Source organism: Corvus kubaryi, unplaced genomic scaffold (genome assembly GCF_017639235.1).
Source record: "Corvus kubaryi isolate FWS band 111438036 unplaced genomic scaffold, C.kubaryi_AGA036_p1.0 37396, whole genome shotgun sequence".
In the NCBI taxonomy this organism is placed as follows: Eukaryota; Metazoa; Chordata; class Aves; order Passeriformes; family Corvidae; genus Corvus; species Corvus kubaryi.
Window position 1 is genome coordinate 11,402,005 of NW_024581135.1, and position 25,521 is coordinate 11,427,525.

At 40.3% G+C, this 25,521-nt stretch overlaps 1 protein-coding gene and 1 long non-coding RNA gene across 41 annotated transcripts in view; one reads left to right on the top strand and one right to left on the bottom strand.

The window, feature by feature from the left end:
• Positions 1–25,521, top strand: part of CLASP1 (cytoplasmic linker associated protein 1) — a 161,106-nt gene that overhangs the window by 116,832 nt on the left and 18,753 nt on the right. For 21 of the 40 annotated variants that reach the window (XM_042041449.1, XM_042041454.1, XM_042041460.1 and 18 more), the window contains 6 exons: positions 11,989–12,132; positions 13,389–13,495; positions 18,458–18,574; positions 22,176–22,326; positions 22,993–23,239; positions 24,004–24,197. In XM_042041449.1, the coding sequence (XP_041897383.1) occupies positions 11,989–12,132; positions 13,389–13,495; positions 18,458–18,574; positions 22,176–22,326; positions 22,993–23,239; positions 24,004–24,197 (960 nt within the window). The remainder of the gene's footprint in view (positions 1–11,988; positions 12,133–13,388; positions 13,496–18,457; positions 18,575–22,175; positions 22,327–22,992; positions 23,240–24,003; positions 24,198–25,521) is intronic. The other 19 variants (XM_042041464.1, XM_042041474.1, XM_042041485.1 and 16 more) reach the window with 3 other exon arrangements.
• On the bottom strand, positions 1,568–23,050 carry LOC121670781. Its single transcript, XR_006018266.1, has 2 exons — positions 22,967–23,050; positions 1,568–2,672 (listed from the first exon to the last, which is right to left on the bottom strand). It is a non-coding gene; the product is annotated as an uncharacterized LOC121670781 (long non-coding RNA).

Sequence of the window (25,521 nt, forward strand, 5' to 3'; positions counted from 1 at the left end):
CAAATCTGTCATAAAGGTAATGAGAAGTTCAGTGATTAGACTCTAACTTAAAAAAGCCCTGATTTTGCATACCTCACTGTCCAAACAAAACTGTCAATTCAGTCCACACACAGTTCTGAAGCATGTTTTCATAATTTTTTTCCTTTCATAATTTTTGTGTGCCTTTTAACTATTATTACCATACAAAAAGAGATCATAGTTTGAAAATGTGCTTTTTCTTGAGCATTCTGGAAATATCTCTAGGTTTGTTTGTTGTTTAGGTGAAGGGCTTGTGCTTTGTAGACTGAAAGCTAGCAAAATTCAGTGTTACAATGTTGTTAAAAGAAAGTAAACAAATCAGTAAGCTGCCAGGGGCTCTCAACCCTTCTCTTTTAAGTGCTGTGTGTTTATCTCTGCCTGGAAAAACTGACACAATTAGGTCAGGCCTGGGTAATAGTTACCTTGTTCTTTATCTTGCTCTAGATGCAAGTGTCAGGCAAGCTAAAATAGGACAGGTAGTGATACTCATCTCTGCCAAGAGACAAGCAAGGCTTAGTTTTATGTAGCTGGCATCTGTAACACAATTGAAAGTTACCTTCTATTTCCAGTAGGAGTTAAAGGCTTTGAGATGTACTTGGATTTAAAAAAAAACCCAACCAAATTTTAATAATTCCAGAATGTAAAAATTCTATGAGAACTTAACACTATATGCACATAAAATGTTGACTTAATACTAGAATAACATACCATTTTATAACTTCAGAAATACTAAAATTACTTTTATTTGATTCTGATAAAAAGATTGCTGGGTATCAAATATGCTGCCACACACGTGTGCAGCATTACCCAGCAGCTTGAAGGAAGGCTTCAAAGAAGCTCTTTGGGTGTGTGCTGTTTGCTTGCTCGCACACAGGTGATTGGTTCTGGGGCAAAAAGAAACATCCTGTTTTCTGAAGACTTTCTACAGGGATTATTCACAGCACTGTAACTGAAACTTGCTTCTGTGTGATAGTCTGCCTCAGGAATAAAGGGGTACTTTAAATTCTGGACTTGGATCTGGAATATGGATTTGCATTTTAATGTTTCTGTGTCCAAAGTCAGAAAGAATTGATCAGGCAAAGCAGCTGCTTCTGTGTTACAGTTCAGGTGGATCTCAAGCAGTTTACTCTGCTGCTGGGCTGTGAGGGGAAGTTCTGATTATTTTAAGTAGAAATATGCATTGAAAAGCAAAATCTCTGCATATTGCTCAGCAGGAGAAACATTCCACCATTAGAGGTCATCATTGCTGCGTGCAAAGGGAGCAGAGCAAAGTATGCTGCAGCTGAAAAATTGGACGCTTGCTGTTCCCTGTGGGCTGTGGGGAGCAGGTGCTCACTGTGGTGTCCATCCTTCTGTCTGTTCCAATGGCTTGCACAGCTCTGGCAAAAACTTCCAGCAAGCTCTGCCTGGGGCCTCTCACTTGGGCAAGTGCCTTGGGGCTGACAAGAGATTACTGAATCAAAATGTCTTTTTATTAAACCTGCATGTGACTTGGATTTGCCTTCACTGCCTGTAGTTTTCAAATAAATTATTACACAGTTCAGCTAAGTTAGGCTACTAAAAACGAATGCACAGGTGATCTTTATTTCATCATACCGTTGCTGTACTCTGATTTTATTAAGAACATAGTACAAACCAGAGGCTTTAGAAGAAACAGTGAAGCAAAGGATTTATAAGCAATCATTGGCTATTATCTCTGTCAGGACTGTAGTTAACAGACTAATAAATTCATTATGCAATAGTGAATTGGATTATCAAGAGCCAATCCAGGCAGGTGAAATGTTCTGAAGAACACAATTGAGTATTGCCGTGCTTTTTTTGAGAATATAACTTGGGAAAAAAAAAAAGCAGTACCTTTTGAATATCAAGATGATTCATTTAAGCATCAGAAGATTCCACCCTTGTGGAAGGTACTATGGTGGCCTTCAGGATCTGAGGTTTTTTAAATGCAAAGCAGACCATGCCTTGTAAACACTGTGACAACCTGAAAATGGAGATGGCAGTGGAGATTACTGGGAAGGAGAAGAATTCAGTTTTGTCTTCAGGTGATTGAATACCACAAGAGGCCTGTAAAAAGTGTAAAAATAGGTAGGTTTTCAGTAGAATCTGGGCTTAAGACTACCACTGTAATCAACTCGCTCCTGCAAGCTGTCAAGAGTGCACATCATTCTTGGTACTGAAGGCTCCTGGGTGGTGTAGTCCAATCCACAGGTATGACTGTGGCTGACTTGGTGGAACAGTGATGCTGCTGATCAGCTACTCGTGGAGGCGGGGACTCTTTCCCCCAAGAGATGTAGTCCCACAGCCAATATCCTCCTCACCCAAGTCTGAGTTACTGAATTCTACCGTAATGCAGGTAGCATCTGTGTGTGGTGGCCATGCTGTTCTGTCTGGGGTTTGAGCAGAGGCAGATAAAACAAAGTTCCTCACACTGGTGATCTCTCTCACCAGTGGGGAAGGCATGTGGCTGTTGTGTGCACGTGGTAATTAGTCGTGCAGATCTGATCCTGTGATAGCAATCAAGGTGTCTGTTCAAGAAATTGATTATATTTTCAGTCTATACTGAGGTTATCCTTTTGTTAGTGATCATCTGTCCATTACTGCTATTTACTGTGTGATGGTTGTAGAGGTCCCAGCCACATAGTGTTAAGGCACTGTGGAAAAATAGAACAAAAAATGTCATTTAGCCCAAAAACCTTTTCAAACCGAATGCTACAGCTTTATTAATTACTTTATGTATTCTTGTGACAACACTTAAGTACACTTAATGGGCACACTTAACCAATCTGACATGACTTGGAACTACAGCTCAAGTTTTGTAGCCAGTGAAATCAGAAAAAGTCAAAGGAAATGCTGTTTTGCATAGAACAATTTATGGTCCTGTATGGAATGACGCCTGTAGTTAAACATAAGCTCTGTTATCACAAGGAAAATGTGATGTACTATGAGAAACATGCAGTTGATACTAAAGAGTGTGTCATTGACAAAATGTCGTGATTCCCTCTCAGGGCAGAAACCATTTAAACTGCTGATAGTAGCCATGAACTGTGTACAGTTAAACTTATTGTCAAGCTTTAGGTTTAAAATAAGGTGATCTGCAGTGTGTTATGGGTAAATATTTGTCTTGTTTTAAAGATTGTTAGTACTTGTGGGTGTTTACCCTGCATTCGGCTTAAGGTTTACTTCCTGCAAGCAGTGCTGGAAGAAAGGGGAGGGCATTTGCCCTCCATGCTGAACAAAAGCCACAGGGTAGGAGCAGGTCCTGCAGTGCTGCCTGGAGACCTGGATGGGATGTGTTTCCAGTGTGAGGAGAGCGCCTGTTGGTGATGCTTGCACATGCAGCCAGCTCATGGCTTTTTCCCCAAGCAGAGCTTATCAGTGGGCAGGGCACAGATCAGGCTTTCAGATAACTGAGCTGTGATTTCGACTGCAGTAGTATCTAGCCTTGTATGAGGTACTTGACTTTCCTCTGCACTGATTTATTCCCCTCTGTAGCAGGGTGTTAATTCTGACTTTCCTCTGGAAATTGTTTGATTTGATGAAATAATTATACAAAAGCCAGTTAATTGCCACAGAGAAAAGTAACACAATAGCAATGCTAATACTGTGATGACTGGTCTGTGAGGACATTATAAGTCAGTAACTTCACCATTTTATTAGTAATACTGCCAGCAAAGTTGTTGTGTAATCCTTACGTAGGTAAAATGCTTATTGAATTTGGATGACAGGCATGGGCTCTGTGTGGGAAAATACTTTGATCTTGGAAAAGAGCCATCAGTTTGAGAATGGAAATTAGAATAAGGCTTCTCATTTGACTCTGGCCAAAGCCTACAGAAGCCTCCTGTCCAAGGCTTGTCTGAATGGAAACTTTTATTTAACATAAGTGCCCAGAATTTGTGGGTATGGAATCAGCTGTGAGGGCACACAGGATCTTAATGTTTAGGAGGACCTTGTACTGAGGCTGAAGGGGAATGAGGCCGCCTGAGGTGAAGGCCAGTGACAATTCTTACCATCTTGTCAATCAGCCTAGGTCTGGTCTTAATGATAAATAACAAGATCTGTATTGCCTGATTGGTATTTGGAGTACTAATCTTGGAGCAGAAGAAATTTTTTCATTTTTTTTCAAATATCCTGACTGGCTTCTCTATTGATGAGACATTCCTGCAGTGGTTTTATTTTACAAGCCTGAAGGCATTTTTACATGTTATGGGCAGCCTTATGTCACATGTACATCATGTTCTACCTTCCACTTATGTAACTGGGAAAACTTTTTCTTTCAACTGCCCCACTTGTCACTGCAAGCTGCCCTTGAATACAGACAGTTGGATGAGTTTTGGTAAGAAACTAGAACCACTGCAATGAATCAAAAAGCCCAGGAGGGTGCTTGTGTTGGTCTAATTTTCATGAAGATGAAGCCCCCCTGGGAGTATCTTGGGGAAGGCTCTCCTTGGATTGGTACCACTGGTTTTCAGGTGATGTGTAGGGATAGCCAAAGAAAATTACTTTGGGATCATTTTTTTTTTCACGAAAACTGATTGAGAAACAGTTTCTGAATTACGCAGAAGGTGAAGATTTCAGAGAGAAAGCTGCAGGCCAGCAGACTCTTCATAAGCTGAAGCAGGCAATGAAAACGTAATTAATTCTTTAACTAGTAATCCTCAAGGTAATTTCTTGAGAAATATTGATATTGTCACTTTGGTAAGGAAATCCTGTCTATCAGTAAAGCCTAGATAGAGCAACTTTGGATAAAATATTGCTGTGATATCTGTAGGAGGAGGACTAGTGAGAGGAAAGCAAACGCTTTTAAGGAAAGGAAATTAAGCTCCTTTGCATGGTGATGCCATGTAACCTCTAAAATCTCTTCAAAGTTTTAATTTTCCATCTAGCATCAGGCTGATTTCTGCAACTCTAGGACAGATGTGTCACTGTAAGAGCACTCCCAAAGCCTCTTAGTGAGCTGAAATGGCATTTTGCTGATCTTTGCTGGTGTTGAGCAATAAACGCTGTTGGTCATGGCCTCTTGCAGTAGCAGTGGCAAAGAGGACATTTGCAGAAATGCTTTTGAATGGCAAATTGTTTTAGCCAAAAAATATTCCTAAAGAAGTCAAACTCAGTCTAAATGCCCAGAGGAACTTCTGTCTGGCACTTAAAACATAGTGTTAGGAAAAATAGTGTAATACATCAAAAATGGCACCTGGTGGACTGTAGTGCTTACTTGATTTAAAGCTATTACAACAAAAAGGATCTCTGTGTCCTAGCTGTGTTTCCAAAATAGTATCCCTCATTTTCTGTTTGTTTTGAATTTGATGCTACAGAGCTATGAGAGCCCAAATGTTTTTAGTGTACTCAGTGTAAGGAAAATGGTTTTCACCCAATGTTAGTGGCCAGAAAATCATGGTGTGCTTGCTGGAAGCATGGTGCTGGGGTAGATTTCCTTAAAATAAGTCCCTCCACTTTATACAGCCCTCTAGTATGCTTTGAGCTGAAAGCAGTTTGAATATAAGCACATACTCTGTTTGCTAGAGGAGCCAGTGTGTGGTAATATGAGAGAAGAAATAGCTTCACAGGGTGTGTGTACTCACACGTATATTATGTGTCTGTGCGCAATATGTTTGTGTGTACGTGCCATTGTATAAACACACACACACACCCCCCCCTACACAGGTATAGGTGATGTATCTGCTTTGAAAATCAGGTCTAGAGGTGATGTTTACGTGATGCATTGCAGAGCTGTTTGGAGTGTGACAGATAATCCTGCCATACTTCCTCTAGCATTTTGAAACTCCATGCAGATTAAAGTGCGTGTTTTCATTACAAACCATATGACTTCAGTAGCTCTTCTTTCTTAGTTTATATGTGGGAACTTTTGCCTGAGAATTCAGACTTCTGTCATGCCAGGTGTACAAGAAAAATTTCTCAGTTGTTAATGAAGTGTAACCTTTGTTTCTAGTCCTGAAACCTGCTTTTGCAACAACTGTCACTTCATAATGAGCAAAGTTACTCATGGCAGCCTTCATCAGCTTGATTTCTGGGGTAATGTCTGGTTTTCAAGAAATAATGTACATTTTGCCATGGTCTTTTCTGTGCCTAGGTCATCAATCAGCAGCGCACATGAATCGTAATCTGCTATAGAAAAGTAATCCAAACATGTGGTGATTTGGTGCTGCATCTTTTTTGCTGTCACTTTTCTGAGATGCCTTTTGACACTTGTAATGCAACCATCTCTGACTTGTAAAAGGCTTTCATGATGTATTAAGTGTGTACTGTGTAAAACACAATAGCAACATGGATTTAATCTGTTTCTGTATTTAAATCTGTTAAACAAATTCTTTCTTTTCAGGATGTGGATGTGAACAGCATATTCTAATACAAGTGTTTTGGGAAAACTGTGTGTTTAAAAACTTGTACTCAAGCTAACGTGCTTGGATTATGTATAAACTGCTAAAGCCATTGTGCTTCATATTGCCATCTGTGTCTGTATTGTGGATGTCCTTGCTCATCTGATTCTAGGCCTGAAAAGGGAACAAGCAGGAGGTTTGGTTCACTAGATAGTTTGTTAGTTCAGTGGCAGCTCATACTTAATTGTCTGCTGGAAAGTACACTGAAGTAACACTTGTTTAGAGCTTGCAAACTCTCAGTAGATGTGAATAACTCACTTAACATCAGCTACTCACTGGAGAATTGAAGCCGTGTGCCAGTGTGTGCTAATGCAAGCTGCCTAATGTGCAAGTGCTGCCTCTTGATCTCAGTGGATCTCTATTTGATCTGCAGTTTAGTATCATTCAAAGTGACATGGGAGAGAGCTTCTCTGCCCCATTGTGTCCTAAGTTATTAAAAACCACATTTGCCTTAGACTGGATGGTGAAGTGTGCGATGCATTCAGAATATGATTGTGTTTGTCGAAAGTGAGTAGATGTTACTGAGGTTCTTCCCCAGACTGATCACGTGATAAAAGGCATTTATAGGCCGTGTTGGTCCATCAGACTGATGTCCAGACTGGGGGCAGGAGTTTGCAAGTTCAACTGTAGCTTACTCTGAACTTAGAGATATCTGTGAGGGCAGGTGCCGGGAGATGCACCTATTCCCCCATTCCTGGCTGGCCAGATGCAAGTGCCACCTCAGTTCAGCAAGGCCTAGGCTCTGCACCTCAGCAGATGTTTTCAAGTGATTGTGGAGGCCACCAGGAGGTTGCCACAGCAATGCCTTGTAGAAGAACTAAGGGATGATCTGTAAGCCTGAGAGCTGTGGCTGAATTTAATATTTAATTTTTAATTTTAATTTAATTTCCGCTGCCCTCTGCTGAAAGAAGTGCTCTTCTGATGACATCAAATAATGCTTTTTGTTACTTGAAATGAAGCAAGAAATTGATCAGAATTCTTCTGCAAAAAGATAGCATGTGTACTGTTTAGGTGATTGAGTTGAAATCTGTTTTCTTTGAATAATATCAACTTTCCTGTTTGTCAAACCCAGACGATGCATAGTTGGGTGGGTGAGGATTTGCCAGCTAGGACAACTACAGCCTCCTCAGGGCCTGGTGAAGGAAACTTGGAAGAGAAATGTAAACAGGTAGACTGAAAGCCTTGTGCACTAATCACACTAATAGTGTTTGCAGTCTCAACTCAACTGTCTAGCTGTGCAAAGAGACCTGGACTGGGAGCCTGAAAAAAGTGTGTCTGTCTGAAGTGATTTTTGGCTTTGATGTGTTTTTCTGTTAACTGTCTTGTTGTAGTTCCTCATAAAGGATCAGGGTACAAAGTCCCCTCCGTTTATGGGGCTGCCTGTGTTGGGAGCCCATCACCAATAAATGTTTGAGTAAATTGGGAGCTGCCTTCATGTAGGCAGGCAACTAGCTGCTTATTCTGCTTGGTCCACTGGACCAGCAGTAGCAGCAGCAATCATAAGGCACTTTATTAACCTTAGGTCACTGACCACATTTCCTTTCTAAAATCAATGTATTTTTCCACTTAGCCTTGATCTTTTTGCTTAATAAGCCCAAACAATTTCAAAGAGACTTTCTTGTAATTCAGCCAAGTTGAAAAGGTTACAGCTTTTGATAAATCTGACTATCATCCACCATCTAGGTAAAAACAAAAAACAGATATTGCTAAAGCATTTGTGTCCCTTTAGCAGCTGACGCTGTTGGACAGCAGGAATTGCAGTGACCTAAGTGTGCAGCTTTGGGAGCTGCCACTGGCTGGTGGAACCTGATCCCTCACTGCATTGTGATAAGGAAAATAATGAAGTTACATAAGCAATCCTTTGTAAATGATTCAAGAATCTGACACTGAGCCAGACCCCCTCTCTAGCATAGTCGGGCTCTGAAGTGACTGGAGTTTCCCCAGCTCAAGCCAGCAGAGAATGGCTTCATTAAGATTAGATAATCTGTAGGGTCTACGTTATATGTCACTGAAGGAGATGGATTAGTGTTCTGTACTAATGGTACAGGGACACAAAGGCAAGGGAAAATTCAGATATTACTTTCTTCAAACTATATATCATCAAGCATGAGTGTTGCATGGAGAATGTTTGTGCATTGTGTACAGAAACAAGGTTTTTTTATTGCTTGTTAAATTTATTTACTCTGACAGTAATCTAGTGAAACAAGATTTTCAGAAGATGTCGAGAAATTCGGAGATTATGAAAATGTCTCTGATTTGTCACAAGCTGAAAATCCACAGATTCAAAATTCTTTTTAACATTATCTGTAGAAGTTATCCTTTGATTAGGTAAAAGTATGCTAGGTAAGTGAAACTTAGAGGGTTATCAAGTGTGTCCAGATCTAACTATTAAGACAGATGTGGAAATGCTGCTCCTGATGCTCTTCATTACTGAAATAAAATTATTGGTACTAGAAATGGGAAGTATTGCAGGAGTGAGACTTGGAGCATGTTACAAATGTGATTTCAAGCTAGCATGGATCTTCCAGCTTTTGAAGCCAGTAAAGTAACAGTGTTCATCTTATGGTAGTAGGGACCAAGACCTTTGTGTGTTAAATATTGGGTAGGAAATTATGGGTGCACTTCCAAATAATGGCTTTTGCCTGAAATAAACTTGGAAGTGAAGTTGGATGACTGAGGACGATTTAGAAAGAGCACAGACAGGGTTTTACCCATGTAACTCCAGTGTTGCCTTTGAGACTTTTACTGGAGCACCATTCTCAGGATGTAGTAGTCCTTGGCTTTATTTCAAAAGGCATAAACTATAGGTCTGTTTTCTTTGAGGCCACAAAAGATTGTGAGCACTGGGAGCTACTGTTCAGCACTTCATTCAAAGCCCAATGACTACTTACAGGCGATAGGGAAGCTGCTGAAGAGCACTGGGTACTGGCAGCCACTCCTAAAGACAAGCTGTATTTTGTGCAAAGAGGGAGGGCAGACGTAGTTCTGTTTTTATTAAAGTCAAAGTGCAAAAGTGGAACAAAACTGTAGTGACCTCTGAGACCTGAAACTTCTCTCAGCTACTCCTGTAGGACAATGTCTGTGGTATTAGTGTTTGTGGTGGAGCTTTGATGAAGGTTTTGCTCAGATTTGTGAGATGCATCTGGAACATCTCTGTCATACAAGAAAGGTCCTTCCAGAATGTCCCATCATAGTGTGTGTGTGTGCTCTTGCACCTGGTTGCCCTACTTACTTAGGAGGTCTCCAAGGATGGACTTTATTTCTAAGCCATCAGTGGGAGATTCGTGGGACAAAGGTATCGGAAATCCTTTCACACCTTGGGCAGCTCCTAACTTACCAGTTGATAACTCCAGATATTCTAATCTCTAAGCAATCTCTCAGTCTGGGAACCTTGTTGATCAATTTTCATGGGGTTTGGTTTGGGGTTTTTTTGCGGTTTTGGGGTTTTTGGGTTTCTTTGTTTTTAATCTCGATGAGTGTGAGATCTGCTTGTTCTGACATGGAGGATCTGCATGTCCACTCCTAACCATCGAGGATGCGCATGCTGTTCACCAGCGGGAATGTACTCTGGCATGACTTGTCACTTTGCATTCACTGAAACTTGCTGTTCCTTGTTCTGAGATCTCTTGTGTGCAGTAATATTTTTATTACAGAAAATACTGTGCTGGTGAAAACTTAAAAGTTCTTGGATCAAAATGGACAGAAATACACTTCCTTGTTGGATACCAGGCAGGCTTCATGGCAGAGTTGCCCAAAACTTCAGGTCAGAGGAGAGTAGACTATGGAATTGAGAAAGCCACAGGGAAAATTATCTCCCCACTTCTTTCATCCTTAGATCTTTATAATAGAGTGAATAATGACATACTGTGTTTCTGTTCAAGTCAGTGAGAGTTTTGGCAGGAGAGGCAGCATGATCCATCTGGAATGAAGTCTGAAGACCTTGTTTGCTGCAGTCCTTGGAAGCTCATTGAGTGCTGTGGGTTCCTTTGTTGGCCAAATGAAAAGGATGACGCTGACCAAACTTTCGTAGATGGAAAATGTTTTTCTATACAAAGCTGTGCTAGTTGCTGCTGATGGCAGAAGAAAACAGTATAGCTTGAGTTGCAGTTTGCACACTGAAACAATGAGGTACTGTGATTCCCCTCCATTGTGAAAGGTTCTTGTGTACTCAAGTTCATCATCTGTGAAGAATTCCACTCCATCGGGAATTGCAGATACACTTAATTATGGCACAGTATGTTTGTGAACACATTATTTACTAAAAAATCCTTCTTTAAATTGATGAGAACAATGAATGTACATTTATCCCCACAGCAGGGAATTACATTTACACCCTTTTCAAAGTTGTTTTTCATTTTTAGGAGATTTTAGAAAGTTCCTGAAAGGGTCAAACACAAGCATCTGCTCTTCCTAAGCATGTGTGTATGCTTTTCCAAAATAAGAGCGTGTGTAGCTTTGCTGCTTAACTGTGTGAGCCCAAGCCACTGCTTTGTGTCTAGATACATATTCTGGAAGTTGATGTGTCAATGGCTACACGCCCCTTGGAGAAGGTGCTGCTGCAGACCATCAGAGGTCATTCATCAGTGCTTCATTTTTATTGTTCTATTTATCAATGTTTGTATGTTTGTATACTTTCAAAGTAAAGTCCGGGAAAAACCCCATAGAATTGGTGCATCCATGCAGGTTGGATGCTGCTGGGGAAGTCTAGTTAGGAACATGTGATGTTAATTACTTTTTCAGGTCTGCACACTGTGATTTATTCTGCTTCCATTCCCATTTGAATCCATTGTCTTAGTTCAGGATATGCAGAGCTGTATGTTTGCTAATGGATATGGGGAGATCCTGTTCTGGCAGCAGTTCTCTGAGGCAGATAAAGCAAACCCTGTCCACTAAAATTAATGGTAGAATTCTCAATTGTTTCAGTGGCAGCTCAGTTTCACTTACTAAATTTAGGAAATCTGGTGGGGTTTAGCCTGTCCATGGATGAGAGAATGGTGGTTCTTACCATCCTCATAGATCTTCTACTTCAGATGGAGTCTTGAATTGCTGAAACAGCCTCAGTGGGGTTAAGATTTACAAGGAGAGGTGGATTATCTATTTGATGAAACAAACTTAGGATCCCTAGGAGGAGGAGAGGTTGGGTGGGAAGAGAACTAGTCCCACTCACACATAAAAAGCACAGGAATGACAAATTGCAGTCCTAGAATCTTCATACTTATTTGAACTTCTAGTTTTATTTGTTCTCAGTAAATCTTTGCAGTAACCTGTTCAATTGAAATATGTGCTGGACGGGCCAATGGTAAAAGTTTCTCACTAGTTGTGAATAGCTGTACACTTCACATCTGGGCAAATAATTATATAAATGCAAAAATATATTTAAGCTTTAAGAACTAAAAAAATTAACTATTGCTATTATAATACATTACAAAGAACATTTCAAAGATTTGTCTGGTAGAGGAGTCTTCTTTTTGAGTGAAACACACATCATTTACTGTAAGGTTCACTACTATGAGAATGCATGCTCTTTTCAAAGAATAAAAACTGATGGTCTCTTCTTTCTTCCTCTTTTCAGGCAGCACAAATAGTCCTGATTTCTCTCTTTGAACTGAACACCCCTGAGTTTACCATGTTACTTGGTGCCTTGCCAAAAACATTCCAGGATGGTGCTACCAAGCTCCTGCACAACCACCTCAAGAACTCCAGTAACACCAGTGTGGTGAGAGGCCCTTGTCCTTGCAAACAGCAGAGCCCCAAAGACAGCAGCTCATTGATAAGCTGTTGCAGATGTTCAGTTTGAATTATCTGTAACTGTTGTCTTGAAGCAATGTGGCAACAGAGGCTTTTGTTTGATGTTGCTTTTAATAGGGACCATTAAAATAAAAAACTGAGTTATTTTAAAATTTAATACAGTCCTAACCAGAAGAGATTAAAAAATTACTGAAAAGTGCATTAAAATTGGTGGGGTTTGTGCTTTCAAGTTGGTGGTGCTTTTGAAAGTCCTGCCAGTAATGACTTTTTTGGCTAAAACAGATCCTGATACCACAGATCTTCTGGGCTTATGACTATTATTGAGATCAGTTTGATAACAGATATATTGTCTTTTAAGAAGTTTGCAGGATCTTTAATGTGACCTACAAGGTCACCTCTGTCTATGCCTATTACCTGATGTTCTGCTTTTCTACGAAGCTCTTACATACTTTTATTTCACTGAAGGAATATGTTAGTAGAAGATTTAAATAGGAAATTTCTTTCCCTTCCCGGAGCAGCAAGGATTAGGGAACTTTTATTCTTTTTAATGTGGAAATCTTGTGAACTTGCTGGAATTTGAACCCCCCTATCTTTGCACTTTAACAGGGCCGAGTAGAATTTGGGCTAAGCTAGAACTGCAGTGTTAGGCTTCCAGGCAAATGGTCTGGAATCTCTAATACTTTTGACTCTATGTGAAAAGTGTCAGAATTGAGAGCAATTTCTACTCATTTTGCTGTGGTATAAAAAATTGTGCAGACCAGTGGAAAAATGATAAGTTAGACTGCTTACTTATGCTCCTAACAAGCATAATCAGAATGCTTTAGACAATGTGGAAAATAGCTGTGTAATTAGAATGCTAAATTGCCAGGGTAATGGTGAGCATATTTTGGAGCCTTGCAAATCTTGTTTGAGAAGCTGGATAGCTGGATTGATGAACCATTTCTCTGGCAGTATTTGCAGGCTGTACATGCTGTGTATTGAAATTTGCAGGTACTGTGGTTGTACAGAAGTGCACATACACTTGCTTTATCCTCAGAATCGTATCTTCAGGAGCACATTAAAGACTAGATGAACCATGGCTGCAGATTTTTAGGTCAAGAGGCATAATCAAAACTGCACTAAGCTTGTCTAGAGCAAACAGAGGCAATGTTTGGACCTGTTGTTGTACTCCTGTCTGTGCATTGCAACACGTTGCTAATCCCTGTCTTCCTGCTTCTGTGTTAGGGTTCTCCCAGCAATACCCTTGGTCGGACTCCTTCCCGGCACTCCAGCAGCAGAACCAGCCCCTTAACTTCACCTACCAACTGTTCCCATGGTGGACTGTCTCCAAGGTAATGTGGCAGGCTAATTAAACCCCTTGCAAAATACTAAAGGATTTCAACACCGAGTGTGCGTTTGCAGAATATGACTCACTTTGAAAGCAAAAACAAGACAAAAAGTTTACAGTAGATTTCTGCAAAGAAGCAGTGTTTGAACATGATAATATGTGGTTGGTGATTGACTTCAGTGTTCCAGTCCTCATGCTATCTGTGTAATCTTTAATGTCTTTTCTTATCATGTTAGTTTTCTTTCATGGCCTTCTTCAGAATTACATTTATGGGTAATAAATAAAGGTAATATTAATTGGCAGCATAAGAAATAAGGTCTTGTTGAGACTGCATGTGTCACAAAGTCTGTGATCACTGTCAGAACAGGAGTTTCAGGTTGTGCCTATTTTTTAGGTGTGGACTTGAGATCAGTAATTCCTCTGACTGTAGTACAGTGCTTGTGCTGCTGAGAGAAGTGCTGCATCTCCTGTTCCCCTCTTATTCTTTGTGAGGATGCAGGACAAGCAGAGGTGGTGACTGCGTTTCAGTGCTGAATACCTCCCAAATTGCTCACTTGGCTGCTCACCAGCAGAGTAGTGGCCTGGTCTTTTGGGCAGCAGGTCTATTGCAACCAGGTGTTTTGCTGAAGCTGCAGGTGCTACCCTAGAATATATTGGTCCACTCCAAAATCTTGTATTCAGCCAGCATGGACTCTTGGATGCTGGGAATGTGGATGTTTTGCACCATTAAAACTTAGAGCAGGAGAGATGACATTGTAAACAGTATCTTCTGGGACCGCAGAAATATTGGAGGAAAGTATCAAGCTCTTACCTGGACGAGATCTGATTCATGCTGGGAAAGCTTAAATTTGCTGCCCTTGTCTGCCTGTCCTCTTCATGACATTTCTTGTGGAAGAAATGTAAGGAAGGAACCATGTTGAGTGAGGACTGCAGTTCATTGTGCAGTGTAGCAGTTTACACTGAAATCTGTGATCTGCGTTTGTTGCTTGCAAATCTCTCTCTGAAGGGGTGCTTAGACACGTGAGTTCCAGTGTGTCAGGGAAAGTACAGGCCTTTAGCATTTAATGAAGAATTGTACTAATTCCAGCAGCATAAGAACCATTGGGGTTTCCTGAGAAAATTTTGGATATCTAGATACATTTTTGCAACTTCTAAATCTGCTGTAATTCCAAACTAAAAGACGAGTTTGCAAGCCAAGGTCGAGTTGCCTATTACGAGTTTTTTCCACAAAGGTTTCATTAAGAAATTAAGTGGTAGAGTTTCAGGGGAATGGTTCCAACTATGTTGCTTCCTTTTTGACTAACTTGAGCATTGTTGCCCTGCTTATTTCTGTCATGGGAAATTATTAACTGTGTCTCCTTGTGGTTATGTTGTGGTTTTGTTGGCCGTGTTTGCATGTGGCACTTATTTTATAATTCCACAACCTTTTACCATGCTTTTTGGGTTTTGCCATTGGGACACGACTGTTTATTGCCACTTCACTCACTGTTTTCTATTTGTCTTTGCTTTCTTCTCACCTCTTGATATCAGGAGGCAAATATCAAAGTATTGATTAATCCAGTGTACATTGTTGCTGTTGTTTTCTAGAATTTTGGGTTTAGAAACTGAAGGGGTTTTTTCCCCATGTGATTTATTCTCAAGCATTAGTTAGAGAGGACATGTAATTCCAGAGCATTCTGCCGTGGATGCAGTCGGCCAGGAATTTCCTTTAGAAAACAATCATTCCTTCCATTTTCTGTAGAGTTCTTGGGGGTGTTTATTCAAAAATTTAGGTGTCTTCAAGAAGCATGTCCTGCTTCCTTGATGGATTTAGTTATTCAGGAGTGATGTTTAAAAGTTACTCTTCAGTGATAGGTAAAGGTGGAAGCTGCTATGAAAGCCCTTTAAAATATTTGGAGGGGAGAAGTTGTACTTTTTTGTGGTGAGTGACCTCTGAGCAGTTACAGTATCTGCAGATTTTTGCCATTTGTAGAAAAGGCAGTGGCAAATACTGCAAATTAGAGGCAGTAGCTTCTGATGCTCTGCTGGGCTGCATCCTCCTTGAAAATGTCTTGTGCAGCACAGTTTGGGCATGGTCCTGATTTAAAGGGAGAATGTAGCTCTGGTTGTCCTTCTTTCAGAGAAAAGGCTTTGAAAGATGTGCTAACAGATTGTGGTAAGTAGGGTAGGCTGCAGTATTACATTTTTTGGTATAGGTGCTTCAGTGTCATGTTTCCATTTCAAATGCTTGTTGTTTGCTATTCAGCATTGGTGTGAAATATCACTTTTCTCTCCACAAACTTGGAACATAAGCACAGCCAGGTCATTCTGATAGCAGTGTGAAGGATGAAGATTCCCAGTTTCTTTGTGTACCTCTCCTCCAAAAGTGGGCTTGGCTTTACATTTTCATGGGGCCTACCGTCAAAGGTTTGTAGTCAGGTTGTGTATTCCCATTGCCTCCTGGGGTGCTCCATGTCCAGGCCCTGCTTACCTTGTGCCTGCCTGTGTCTTGTGCAGGCAGTCTGAGTGCAGTCAGTGGAAGGGTTATCTCCAGTTCTTAATGCCAGCTTTGGTTTTGAACAATATGCTTTCCTTTTATTTTTTTTCTTGATGCATGGATTGGAGTGAAAACCAGAGGCATACATGTCTTTGGAGCTGGGATATGTGTGGAAAGGATGTTTGGGTCCTGTAGGAATATGAAAATGCTGCTAAGCTGCTCTCCCATATTATTAATGGTTTGTGGACAATAGCCTCAACATTAATCAGCAAGGTTTCATTGATACAGATTTACTCTATTATGTATGTATTCCAGATGACTGATCTTTTGGGGGGTGTGTGTATGTATGTATTTATGTGTACATGTATTTGGGTTCTCTGGATAGATTTTGAATGTTTTGGTTGAACTGGACTCTGCAAGCAGCTGCTTTGCCTATCCAGATGATAACATCTACTTAAGTATCCCCTGAAGTCGTCTGCAGGACCTTCAGGATGGTAGCATGCTTTCAGGGTCTTGGACAGAGTCTTTTCTCCTGCCTTCATTACTCCCTCCGGTTCTGCTGCATGGTCACTATAACATATCCACTACATCTGTGAGTTACTTCTGCGTTTGTATCTGCTTTTTTTTTTTTTCCCCTTAACAGTTTTAGTTTTTGGTGAGAGGAGTTATGGAAGAAAGATGTTCCTTCTGAAAAAGAAAAGCAGGGAAGGGCACTTGGGAAGACTGAAAATAATAGGAAAAAAACCCCCAGACTTAAGACTGAAAGAGAGGAATGTTTCCTAGGCAAAGCACAGATGAATGGCTTGAGTTTGTGCTGGACAGAGAAAATCTTCTGAGATTTAATAAATTACGTTGTAGTACAGAAAGGAAAACACTAAGTTGTAAAGTCCTTTGGTGTTAGTATACTGTTCTGAATGGTAGATCAAATTCTGTAAACTTAAATGTTACATTCAGGTTGGAAACTTTCACCTAGAATTTTGTAGGAGTACTTGAAGGAATAGTGAATGAATGCATTTGGGATGGGTTTCTGCAATTATTAGTAACCCAGAAGCCTGTGTGTAGTTTCAATTATTAAAAACAAATAAACAAAAATCACCTAAAAATTTTTAAAAAAATTTAGTCCTTCAAAGCTCTTTAGAGGAAATACATCAGAATAAAAGGCTAACAATTCTATCTGGCTATGTAAGTTTACATGCTTGCTATTTCACTGATAATAGAAAATACCATTAAAAGCAAAATTTGACACTTTCAGTATTAAGTTGAGCAAGCAAAGGCATGGAAACAGAATTAAAATAAGCCACCCACTTTATGCAATAAGGACAAGCCTGTATTGTTTGGTGGCCTGTGTTCAGGTAGGTGAGACCTGAGCTGTGAGACTTCTGATCAGCAGTCTGGGAGTCTGGGGTATTTACATGATTATAGTGGCATGTAATAGCTGTGGGATTTGATTGATGGTTAATGCGTGAAATTCTTGATACTGCTCTTCAGAGGAGTTTTTTAACTGGCTTTGCTGCTGTTTGCACTGGAGCAATTCTTGACTTGTTTGTCACTTCTGATCTTAAAGTATCTTTCACCTGCACATATACAAATACAACTATCCAAGACAAAGTGCTGAAATGTAATAGAAACAAAGTGGTGTTGTGAATACTCCATCAGCTCAAGCATTTATTCTCATTTAGAAGGTGATTTTTAAAATCCATGTACCATAATGGGAAAAGGACAAAAGCAGAGGTTAGACAAATTGACAAAGGGATGGATGTCTCAACCCAAAGGCACAGGGTCAAACAGTAACTCCAAGGGGCTGTGAAAGTTTAAGGAGAGATCTGGATCAACTCGGAGGCTGGTTTTACCCAGTCGTTCCAGCTTTGTCTGCTGAGACCTGGGCCAAGTCCCCATGATGCATTTACACTCTAGACTGACTTTCACTTGCTGCATATTTGGGTTCCGTTTGAATCTGGTGAAACAGGATCAGATCCTAAGCCTTGCAAAGGTTTTCTGGTTGTGTAGGGCCTGATTGCAGGCTTTTATAGACGCACCAGGAGACAAACTTTACAAGCTACCTTCAGGTGTCTGTCTGATAAAAAAATAAACTCCAATTTTCCTTTCTTCCAGGGAAATCCTGTTGCTTAGAAATACCTGCTTAGAGTTTGAATACACATGCGGCCAGGGATTGTTTGCGTAGAACATTATAAATAGAGTTGTTTATAGAGGCTATATCCATTTGTAAAATCTGCTGGTTAGTACAAGCAGGGGCTGGATTTTTTGTTAATCATATTATGTTAGGAATAAAAATGGAAATGAATACTAAAGGCCAAAACAATGACTTGTGAGGCTCAACGGAGTATTCTTGTTTAATTTTGTTTCTATTAATTTTTTTCTCTCTCCAAGGCAGCATGACAGCACTAAGCCACTCAGATTATAGTTTTTTTTTTTTCCTCCCTCTCCTTTCTCTGTTTTTTCTCTCTTTTGTTTCTCCTCTGGTCACGGCAGTCGGCTCTGGGGTTGGAGTGCAGACGGGCTGTCGAAGCACCCCCCGCCCCTTTCTCAGCCTAACTCCATCCCCACTGCTCCTTCCCACAAGACTTTCAGACGCTCTTACTCTCCCAGGTAACAAGCTACCTGTTAAACCAACTTGTCTGAGGTGTCACAGTATTATTTCCCTTTCACACTGTGGGATTTGTTCAAATGTGGGATTTGCAGAGGCTTTGGTTGGAAAAGGAGAAGAGATGATGATAGCTTTCAGAGAGCAGGAGTGTTGGGCAGCCACTTGCTCGCTGCTTGGGGAAGATGCAGCATGCAAGGGGGGATAAAAAAAGTGGATTTTTCCAGACTCTTGCACCCATTCAAGAAGATGGCAGGGAAGATGTTTCACAGTTGGTTTCCAATGCAGAACACAGTTGCTGAGCACTTTTGGCAGGTGCTGGTTGCATTATGATACCAGGGGCAGGATCTTTCAATTTGGCTGCACTGTGCATGTGGCACTTGAGTACCTCCAGATGGACACATACAGCTCAGGAGTGACTTCACATAGAGCTTTGCTTGTATAATGTGATTGTGGAACATCTTGGAAATTTGTAGTATTGAAATTAAAATTGTCCTTACCACAAGATTTTATCAGTCACATTTTCGACACCTATTCCTTGTCCTGTGCCCTCACATTTTGTTCCAGTCTGCATACAGATCTTGGATCAATATACTGGACTAAAGCTGTATGCTGGTTTTAATAAAAAAACCCAACCTGAATACAAATTTAATTTGTCAGATCTCTGTTAAATTCCTTAGATTTTTTTAAGTTTAAACCCTGAGAAGAGACTATCTGTAAATGTGGTTTCTCGTGACTTAGACTTAGTCCTTCCTACCTGAGGAAGGACTGTGTATAGCCTTTCCTTAAAGCAAAAAGTTCCTAATGAAAAACTATTGAAAGAAAAGCAAAGAATTTTTTCTTTGAGGGCTCAAAATTTGAGAAGCTGTGACATCTGAGAGAGAAAATAGAATACAATTGTAGTTACCTCTGTGAATACCTGCAGAATTAAAAACTTCAGATTAATGTTCTGACTCTGCCAGGACACTGTGGAGATATCTATGGAGGAGATCCATGTTGATTTTTTGGAATAAAACTAGTTGAGTGTGTTTTTTCTGTCCTTTTTTTTTTTTTTTTTTTTTGATCTGAAACCAGATAATAAGGTTTGGAATAATGTAATGTATATTCCAGCCCAGAGCCTGAAAGTGCAAGGATGTGAGTTACTGTGTACTGCTTGAAGACACAAAACTGTGGATTACTTACACATAGTTTGGATTGGAAACTGAGTAACAATTTATGGAAGTAAAATGTATTTTATGACAGACTGGAAAACTGCCAAATTGTATCTTGGTAAACTTACAGACAGCTGCATTGGTTTTGTGCAGCAGATGGAAAATAATGTTGTGACGTCCCTAAACACTGCTCATCTCTACTCACTTCTTACTCATCCTGTGCCTTTCCTCTAGTTTTCTGCATGGGTCATAATTATTTTTTTCCCTTTTGTGCCTTTTTTTTTTTCCCCCTGAAAGGTGAGTGTAGTTCCATTTTACTTTTATTCCCCCCCATTGTGTTGTCTGTGAAGTATTCCAGTGCACATACTGTCAGTAGAGACGTGTGTTCACATTGTAGAATTTTCATTCATGTAGAGCACAGCCATAATGTGACCTCCTACACAGGCTTACTCCTGACATATGAAATCACTGGATTCTTTAGATTTTTATTAAAATGTGGGTTTGTGCTTTGACAAATGCATCAGATTGGTGGCACTGAGAAATTGCTTTAGTCCTTTAGCACTGAAGAGTCTGTATTCTGATTGTTCTTTGGTAACAGTGTAGAGCAAAATTCATCCCTGAGGAAAGAAGTGATGATTTCAGCAGAAGGTTTATTGTCAGTATTATATCTGTGATTATTTCTTGGGTTTTTTGCCACGGATTTAATTGTGTGACCTTTGGTAAGTCATGTCATCTCTTGGTGTGAGTACACAGGTAGTGTCACAAGTATACACCTTTTCAAATGGTGATTCCATTGCCCACTTCAATGTTGTGTGAAAAACCCTTTAAGATCTATGAATTAAATGTGCTTGAGCTCCAAACGTAGATTTTTGAGGTTGTATGAAACAAAGATTTTTCTATTCCTGGGTGGTAGTTCTGAAGAACCTAAAAACTGCCTTCGCATCTGTCTGGAAAGCCAACACAGTGCAGTAGTGTTGTTCAGCTGTCTCAAAAGCCCTGGATACTTCGACATCTGTAGGTTCATGAACAGCTTTTGTTTCCTGATCTTGGTCTGTTCTTTAAGTGGTTTCTTGCTCTCCCTGACCTGCCAGACACTGTTTGGGGAGTTGTTCTTTGGTTTCTTTGCCAGAATACACGGTGCTGATGCTTGTGTGAGTGTAGTGCGAGCGCGTTGCTTGGGAGCCAGGGATTATGGCTATTTTCAGTGTTTTAATCCCAAAGGAATTGGGCAGCACCAATCTTATCGTCTGTCTGAAGTTCCCAAGTTTCTTCCAGATAAAAAGCTGTGGTTCTAGATATTTAATAGATATTTAATATCCTACTTTTAGTTCCATTGAAAATAACAGCTGTGTACCCAGAATTCAGAAGGGATTTTCTTGTTTGTTTGTTTGGGTTTTTCCCCCACCCACCTCATAGGGAATCTTTCTTTTGTGGAAAAGGAACACAACTCTGTCCAGCCATCTGCCTCCAAGCCCAGCCTGTCATCCTTCCCAAAGTGTTATGAAATAGTAATTCACCACTGTAGGGAGCCACTTCTTGCCATTTATTGACAAACAACTTGATGTAAATGTCTGATTCAGTCTATTTGCTTCTGGCTCTGCTGAGATCCGAGACTCTGCCAGAAATTGTTCTCTGGTGCTGGATCTATTAATTTAGTGATTGTCATGCAAACTCAACTTCTCCTAGATAGAGCAAAACCCTGCCAATAATGCCTCTTTATTTTCTCCAAGCTTGTAGGAACTTCTCTTTAGCCAGATCTTTTAATATCATCTGCCCTTGTATGCAAGGCATTTTATCATGGGACTTAATTTTGGATAACTCCTCAAGGAATCCCAAAACTTTTGAGGATTTATGTTGCTGAGAAATTTCTGAGGAACAAATAGATTGCAGGAAAGTGTCAGATTTGAGTGAGAGAATTCCCAAACTTAGGGCCAAACTGAAATGCTTTTTTTATCAAGGCACTGTGTCAGTGAGTTAGGTTTTACTACTTTATAAATTAAAATGGGCCATGTTAGACTAAGGTTTATGTCAAGATACATTTTCCTTTCCATTTAAATCTGTCATAGTTTAATATATATTAAACTTAAATTTCACTGATTTCATTTCCATCAGCTGTCACAACCCTTTGAGTTCTCATAGTGATTGATATTATTTTCCTTTTTAAATACACTGCCATGCTGTGGATAGGTTTTTTTTGTTTACAGAAGGTAGTGCGCTTACTGAATGTAAGAAACAATGGACCTGTTTTCCCTTCACTTACAGCAGTGTTTCTCCTTGTTTTAGCCCTGTTTGAGGGAAACTCAGACCCGAACTCTGCTTTGATTCCATCCATGTTGTGTTACCAGTCACTGTTAGTAAGGGTACTCCGAACCATCTGTCTCCAGCTTGTTTTTGTTAACAGTCAGAAGCGGATTCCAATTTCATTTGTAACATTTCATATACGTTTGGTCTTTAGTATGCTGGATTATGACACGGAGAACCTAAACTCTGATGAAATCTACAGCTCTCTTCGTGGAGTCACAGAAGCGATTGAGAAATTTAGCTTTCGTAGTCAAGAGGACCTGAATGAGCCAATCAAACGTGATGGAAAGAAAGACTGTGACATTGTAAGTATTCCATTGATTAATGTTCCCACATAGATGAAATTTTAAAACGTTTTGATCAATTTAAAACATTGTGATCAAACCTGTCTGTGGATTGCTAGTGTACAAAATCTAGTTTTTCCTGCTGTATTCTTATAGGCGTCTTCTGCGTATTGGTTGTTAGCTTCTTATACCTTAATTATGGGGTTTCACTGACTGTTTCCCTTGGCTCCCTTTGAACTCTGGCCTCCTGTGGAATGTGCTCCCTGGGCTTCTGTGGGATTCCCATGTAGGATGGAAACAGTCTAGTGTTCCTCCGGTTCGGCATGGCTCAGTGATGGCTTTTGCATGGAGTGTGCGTAGTCAGGTCTGTAGTGGGAAGTGTTAGTTCTTAAAATGCATGAATGGTTTCCTTCACAGGCTTTGGACCTGTGATCACTGCCAAGTGCACGGCTCATATGGTATCTTATGCTGCAAGAGTGGTTACAGAAACTGTGATCATGAGATTTTTTTGAGCAGGTATAGTCGTGTGAAAGAAAGAGGTAGTAATCGAAGTTTTACTTAAGTGGTATGTATAAATAATACATGTAAATAATTCTGTGCCTCTTCCTATTGGTGGGTGAACTCCAGAAATGCTACAGTTTGCATAGAATTTTGAACATACCTTTTTTTCTCTGCTTGATCCGCCAGGTATCTCGAGATGGTGGCCTTGCTCTCCCTACCGGTGATGTCCGTGGAAGCAGTGACATTGTGGAAGGTGGAAGGATGGCTCTGGATAACAAAACCTCCCTCCTGAACACCCAGCCTCCCCGCGCCTTTTCAGGGCCCCGTGCTCGGGAATACAACCCCTATCCTTACGCTGACACAATCAACACTTACGACAAGACTGCACTGAAGGAAGCAGTGTTCGATGACGACATGGATCAGCTTCGGGATGGTTTGTGTCAGCTCACCTCGTAGCACTGCAGGCAGCTTGCTGCCTTTCTGGTGTATTTGTGTACGGGTAGTGCTCTCAGATACGTGCCTGCCTGTGCATGTGTTGTGTATTACTTTGCATCTGAGCCAAGGCTTGGTATGAAATACCCTTTGTTCTCGTGTCCCAGCAGAACCTCATCTGTGGCTATTGAGAAAAAATATTATACTGTGGTTTTGATTCTTGTTTGCCTGGGGTTTCCTGCAAACTAGTCCCTTAAGCACCACATGCATCTGTAGGGACACTGCTTTGGGACCTTCCCCTCTTCATGGCTGAAACGCCTCACTCAACAGCTTGTTGTTATTGAGTGTTTGACTTCATTTAAGTGCTGCTACACATCAGCTTTATTCTTTTGCAGTACACTGATGAGTCACTGTACTTTAATCTAAAGGTCATACATGTGACCACTGGTTTTGGGTGTGTGTGTCTGGGAAAAACCATGGCAGTTCTCATCTTGTAGAAGTAATTGTTGGAACTGGAAGAAGTCCAATTGTCATCTCTTCCTGATTCATTAGAAGCCATGTGCAGATGCATGAGCCATGCTATGAACTCAGGTTAAATTTTGGGCTAGTCCAATTCTGTTGCTTGCTTGACTGAGGCCACCTGGAATTTGATGCATTTTTGGGGGGCCCCTTGTTACATGCACCTTATTTTGTAGAGGGTTAGCAATCTTGGCACCTTTGATCTTTTCCCCATTTCTCCAAATGATTTGCTGCCATTTGTCCTAGAAGTACCCATTGACCATTCGGATTTGGTGGCTGATCTTCTGAAAGAGCTCTCCAACCACAACGAGCGGGTGGAGGAGCGGAAAGGAGCTCTCCTGGAATTGCTAAAGATCACAAGGGAAGATAATCTTGGAGTTTGGGAGGAGCATTTCAAAACCATTCTGCTCTTGCTGCTGGAAACGCTTGGAGACAAAGATGTGAGATGTAGATTTTGTCTTAACTCTCCTGTACATTGCTTCATCTTGGGTAATATTTCCTACACACCAGTTTAAATGAAACCTGCCACTCATCAGTGATACTGCGCTGCTCATTTTTTCTTTTGAAGGTTGGCAACTCTAGTTTTCACTCAGTTCAGTGATGAGTTTTAAGTTACTCCAAAGTGTTCAAGTTTTTCTCCTGCCCTCCAGAGTGTTACTAATAAATAGCTAGGAAATTAAACTAGAAGCAGAAAAGAAGTTCTAGTCTTCTAAAAAACTATCAAGACTTCAGTAGTTGTTCTCTTCTGAGTTAGGATAAAGTTACAAGCTCTTACCTATATTATACCCATTCCCAACAAGAAGAATAAAGGCATTCTAGAATAAATTAATTTTCTTTTTCTCTGCGTGGTTTAAAGACCCCAGGGTATTAGATCTTATGGGGTGGGTCTCTGTCTCTTACAAAATGTCATCAAGAACAAGCTGCTTTTATAGGAAGTCTTGTTTTGAAATGTTAAAGAAAGCTGTGTTATTATCACAGCTTTATGTTTGGTAGTTGATCAAAGTGGTAATTTACAGGCTAGGCTTTTTTCCATTTGGGGATATTTGTTCAGCTTGCAGCACAATGATATTTGGTAAAGGCTCAACACCCCGCTGCACCTTCACATCAGAGCCATGCTCCATCTGAACAGTACAATATTGAGGCTTCAAAGCACTCACAGTTCTTTTTTTTTGTTTCATCTGATTCAAAAATCTATTGTATTTCTTACACTCCTTGTAAAATATATGGCACACTCAGAAATGTTAATTCTGAAGCAGGGTAGGTGGCTCAGTCATTGTTCTTAGTTTAAGCATGAACTGCTCTAGTTCTACATGTTTAATCATAGCACCATCAGACAAGTATCAGAAGATCTGGTGACTTTGTCTTAAATACATGTGATTTGTGCTACTGTATGAATTTTGCAGATGAATAGCAAAGCGCATATTTTAAAGGCAGAGTATGAAGTAGAGTAAGTATTCCTCTGCTGAAACAATTGAATCTATTTTGAGTGGCCACAGGTCAAAAATTTAATGTAAATTATGAAATTGAAACAGGTGTTATAAACCCCTTCTGCTCATGATCTTTTGATATGAAGAATGAAGACACAGGTCAGTGTTGACTACAGTAACTTAAATCCTTGAAAGTAATTTCCATAGGAGTTACAAGAAGGGTCAGTCTTATTGCATCAGTATATGAGAAACAGCTTTGTGACATGGATGGAGCCCAGTTTGATACCTTCCAAGCTGAGCAAAAGAGGAAGGGCAAAACATAAATGATCTGACCTTC